At 30.6% G+C, this 4,747-nt stretch overlaps 1 protein-coding gene across 1 annotated transcript; it reads right to left on the bottom strand.

Moving 5' to 3' along the window:
* Positions 1-1,951, bottom strand: HB40 (homeobox protein 40). Its single transcript, XM_088223496.1, has 3 exons — positions 1,765-1,951; positions 1,316-1,638; positions 1-376 (listed from the first exon to the last, which is right to left on the bottom strand). The coding sequence occupies exons 1-3, from the start codon at positions 1,844-1,846 to the stop codon at positions 158-160; spliced, it is 624 nt and encodes a 207-aa protein (XP_088079622.1). The 5' UTR covers positions 1,847-1,951; the 3' UTR covers positions 1-157.
* Positions 1,952-4,747: the final 2,796 nt, after the last annotated feature.

Below are 4,747 nucleotides of genomic sequence, written 5' to 3'. Positions count from 1 at the left end.
TCAAAAAAAGCATGCAAGCTATATAATTAATACACATTTTCAATTTTCAGGTTAAAATACTAACTCATATACATATAGATGGAGAGAAAAACGATTAATTAGGTTAGAGGGCATTTATATAATTATATTTACAAACTACTAGTGGGGGCATATTTTTTTACATGTACAGATTAATCCATCCCTCCATGCCAGGCATGTAAAATACGTCGTCGTATCCTTCAACTCCAAAGTCTCCCAGAAACGGCACTTGTGCGTCCATCGCATTGATCGATAAAGATGAACTTGGACTGTTACTGATGGACACTCCCTCCACTCGCTCTACCAGCCGTTGGATTTCCTTCTCGGCCTCCGACAACTGCTCTTTCAACTTCAGTACCTGCAAATAACATTAACATAAACGTAAATTTTTATTTTTTATTTTTTAAAAAATGTAAAGGCCGGAGGGGAGGTCTCGCACGTGCGAAAACAAACACGTGATATGAGTTGGCAGAGCCAGGTGGGCCTTCCGAGGCCCAAGACCAGCCAACCTTAAATTGTACGGACCAGTTTTGTTGTGTAATGAGGTGGCAGTATGTCGTATTTATCCACTTAATTTATTTATTATTATTATTTAATATAAACCCACGCCTAACCCAACAACATGGCGCTGGCTTTCTTCGAGCCCAGAGCTCATGCACGTTCAAATATTATTTATTTATATTTTTCTTAAAGGATAAGGAGTATTATTTTTATTATTTACTGATTATTTTTTATTTTATTTTATTAATCAATAAAAACAACCCTTAGTCATCAAAATCAGTCATAAACTACGGAGTATTTAATTATATAAAAAAACCTAATTTAATTACTTATAGTTTGCGCCACATATATTAAATTAGTTATTAAGAAAGAAAGCAAAAGCATGTATGCATATGATTCTTTTAAAATGACCAAAGGTGGTGAGAGTGAGACATCTGGATGTTTCACAGATAACAAATACTTCACAATGGATCTCTCAATATATATATATATATATAGAGAGAGAAAAAAAAAAAAAAAAAAAACTTTTTTGCATTATATATTATACTTTGCTTTTTTTGGATCTTGAGAAACTGAGTTTACTAAAAGTTGATAGGTGAAATTGTATGACAAGAATGACGACTCCTCTTCCATTTCCATAATTTTCTTGCAGAACGGAACTGATTAAAGTTGATCAAGAACTGGGAAACTTTAATTATAACAGCTTCATCCTGTCGTCCCAGTATCTCACCACCTTTTTGCTCATATGAATAAGAAACAGAAGAAGGAGAGTATATATATGTATATATAGACATACCTCAGATTCTAGGCGGCACTTTTCGACGACTGTACTTTTATGAACATTTTTGAGCTTAGTGTACTCCTCTTCGAGCTTCTTGTTCTTCCACCGAGCTCTTCTGTTCTGAAACCAAACCGCAACTTGGCGAGGGTCAAGGCCGAGCTCGGAAGCCAGTCGATCTTTTCTCTCGGACTCTAACTTATGTTCATTGCCGAAGCTCGTCTCAAGGAGGTTAACTTGCTCGGTGCTGAGTTTCCTCTTCTTCGCCGCTCCAGTCAAGCTAGTTTCTCTGGCGGATCCTTTGTTCTTCTTGCGTCTCCGGCGTGTCTTGGGTACTTCCCCTGAAGAGTTCATGGCCATATTAATGAACGGAGCAAGACGAAGAGTAGTGATGAATTAAGCAGTAAAAACAATGCAAAAGTTAAAGGGGTTTTAGCTAATCAGAGTGAATTTGTTGTTTGACTAACCTTGGTGCGGCACTATCTGGGTGTATACATCTGGGTATAACTGGGAGATGAGCATCATATGATCTTCGACTTTATTGTTCATGGTGGCTATGGCGTTGCCTTTTTTTCTCTCTCTCTCTCTCTCTCTCTGGGTCTCTTTCTCTATCCAATAGATTTTTAAAGTGTTGTTTGCATATGTGGAGATGTGTTGGGGAGGGAGGTGTCCTTAATTTATAAGGTTGAGTAGGAATGAAAGGGGGTACTCTAAAAAGGTTGATTTGCAGATTGGGGCTCCCTTGTCGAATAAATTTCAGCAATGCCATTCACTGTAAATCTAATTTATTACTTTTTTTTTTTTTATTTTATTTTATAATTTAATCTCTGAATTTTTTAGATGCCGACTTTTTATTTTTTATTTATTTTTAAATATTTTAAAAATAACTTAAAAATATATAATAAAAAAAAAATTTAAACCTCAACCGTATTCAATATTATGATCTTTTATAAGAAAAGAGAAAAATTACATTATTAAGATAATTAGAAGAAACTTTAATCTCAATAATTAGCTAAAAAAAATACATTATTAACAAATTTGAAAGTGCATTTACTTTTCTTATTCGTTAACCACAAGACATTATCCACTAGAAAAGCAGGTTTTTTTTTTCTTATCTTCTGAATTTGACTCAATATGTAAGAACCCATATTAAGCAAGTTAAGTTGTTGTTGGTACATAATAATTTCTTCTTCGTTTCTAAATTTAGCACACCGATATGTGAGGATAATTACAAAGTTTAGATTAAATCAAAATAAATAATCCACCACTACACAAAATGAATCTTTTCTTTTTTGTACCGGGGGGGAGGGCTTTCCCCTAATGGGTAATTAAGAAAAAAAAAAAAAAGATGAAGAGTGATAAATAATTGTGAGGGTAAAATTGTAAATTTGGTATGGTTGGGATCCCAAACCTGACCACCACCTTCAAGTCAAAAAATATATGAAAGGACAGTTTTGGACATGTAAGTCATTTTGTTGTCCAATTGGGTGGTATCATCTCCTTTTATTTTTCCCTGTCTCCTACCCAACCCGTACTCTCTTTTTATCTAGCTAGCTCACGAATAAGCTACCTTTTAGCTTATGGCTTTTGGCTCTACACACAAACCCTCCTTCGTGGCTCGAGATGGGTCATTCTTTAAAATTTAAATTTCTTAAATCCAGTCTTAGAGAATTTACCAGTCCTTTTTTTTTTTTTTTTTTTTTTTTTTTTTTTTTTTATCTCTGCTGGCAAAAAGTCAATTTTTACTTGCCGAACTAATTTCTTGAGAAGCGAGATGAGGATTTTGCGAGTTAAAAAAATTAAAAAAAAAAAAACAAAAACAAAAAAAAAGGAAGAAATTTACAGCTTCTGTTGCGTAGAAGGAGAGCAGTAAGCTGTAAGCTACTTTCTGCTTTTTATTTATTCATTTTTTATTGGAGAGAGAAAGAGAATGTAAGATATTAAGGTAGTTGGATGGAGCACTTTGATGCCGTACGTCATTGTTGACGTATTCTTCATCTCCTTCTTTTTCTTTCCCACACAAATATTAAACAATATTAATAAATTAAAATTTTATGTTATTTTATATTTTATAAACTATATACGTGTCTCAACAATTCATTCTTTTCAACATTCAAATTCAAATTCAAATTCAATCCTTTCTTAAAATTTTTCATTAACATGTAGAATTATGGAATTAAAAACATAAGTAAAATCAATTTAAGTGTATATTTATCAAATACATAAAGTATAATTAAATTTAATAATATAAAATAAACTTGAATGCCAATAAAATAGATTCTGACCAAATAAGATGTAAGAATTAATCATCAAATAATCTTTCCGCATACATATATATATAGTTGATGTTTATTAAGATACTAAAATTATGTTTTATTTTTATAAGCAAAATGAATTTAATTATTAATATTTTTTTTAATGAATTTAATTAGTACCTACATAGAGTTTGGATGACGATTTTATTCGTGCCGACCAACTTGTTTTTCATTTAGTTATGATAATTAAAATTTTGAGAAAAACAGGCTTTTTCTATTTATTTTTTTAAAAAATCGATTATATTATTTAATGAAAAAATTTAAAATTTTAAGAAAATGAATATATATTGTAACAGCGGAATCAATTAAAAATTTATGATTTACATTCCTTACACAATAAATCGATATGCCCAATAAGATTACGGAAATGTCCATTTAAAGAAGTTTCAGTGACGAAATAAAAAAAAAATACACAACTAAAGATCCTATAAAATTAACTTTCGCTATACATCTCTGACATGATGTAGAAGGTAAATTTTATTCGCAACATTCTTACTGTTCAGGATTTGAATCTTGATCTTCCTGATCTGAAATTGTTAAATAATGGGGATGAACTACACTAATCCAATAAGAATACCACACTTAACACCAATACGTCATATTCACTGTAGGGTTTACCCTAAGAACCGAGTCCCTACACCCTTTTTCAAGGTACCCGATAAGCTTTTTATATATTGATTCACATAACCAACCAATCACTAATTACAAACTAATATTTTATATTTAAAGATCAACATTAAGTCATATAAATAGACATTACGGAAATCAAGAAAATGTGATCAAGGCATTTATTTCAAATAAGTCAATAAGTGAGAATAGCAACCAAGTAATCAATGAATGAGAAAGCGATTAAAATTAAAAAATAATAGCAATTTAAGCAATATAAGAGAAAATAAATAATATAGTTAAGGAATTATACACTAACCAGTTCTGCCTTCATTAGTGATATGTAATTAATTTAGAGATTTTTAATTTTTATAAAATATACTATTATTAATTATTAAACTTTAATTTACTGTAACGGGAGGAATGTAACACCCAAAATTATTTCAATATAATTTGAATTAAATTATAGATATAATGTTGTAGTTTTTCTTTTAATTTTAATTTAATAAAAAAATAGAGTAAAATTAAT

Source organism: Carica papaya, chromosome 6, assembly GCF_054855325.1.
Source record: "Carica papaya isolate Zhongbai chromosome 6, ASM5485532v1, whole genome shotgun sequence".
NCBI classification, from domain to species: Eukaryota; Viridiplantae; Streptophyta; class Magnoliopsida; order Brassicales; family Caricaceae; genus Carica; species Carica papaya.
Note: the sequence above shows the minus strand (reverse complement) of the source record. Positions and strands in the feature narration are given on the sequence as shown.

Coding starts and splice junctions, on each gene's coding strand:
- HB40 (XM_088223496.1), bottom strand. CDS start 1,846: ATGAACAATAAAGTCGAAGATCATATGATGCTCATCTCCCAGTTATAC. Junction 1,639..1,764: donor CCAGATAGTGCCGCACCAAG/GTTAGTCAAACA, acceptor TGAACTCTTCAG/GGGAAGTACCCAAGACACGC. Junction 377..1,315: donor AGTGCCGCCTAGAATCTGAG/GTATGTCTATAT, acceptor TGTTATTTGCAG/GTACTGAAGTTGAAAGAGCA.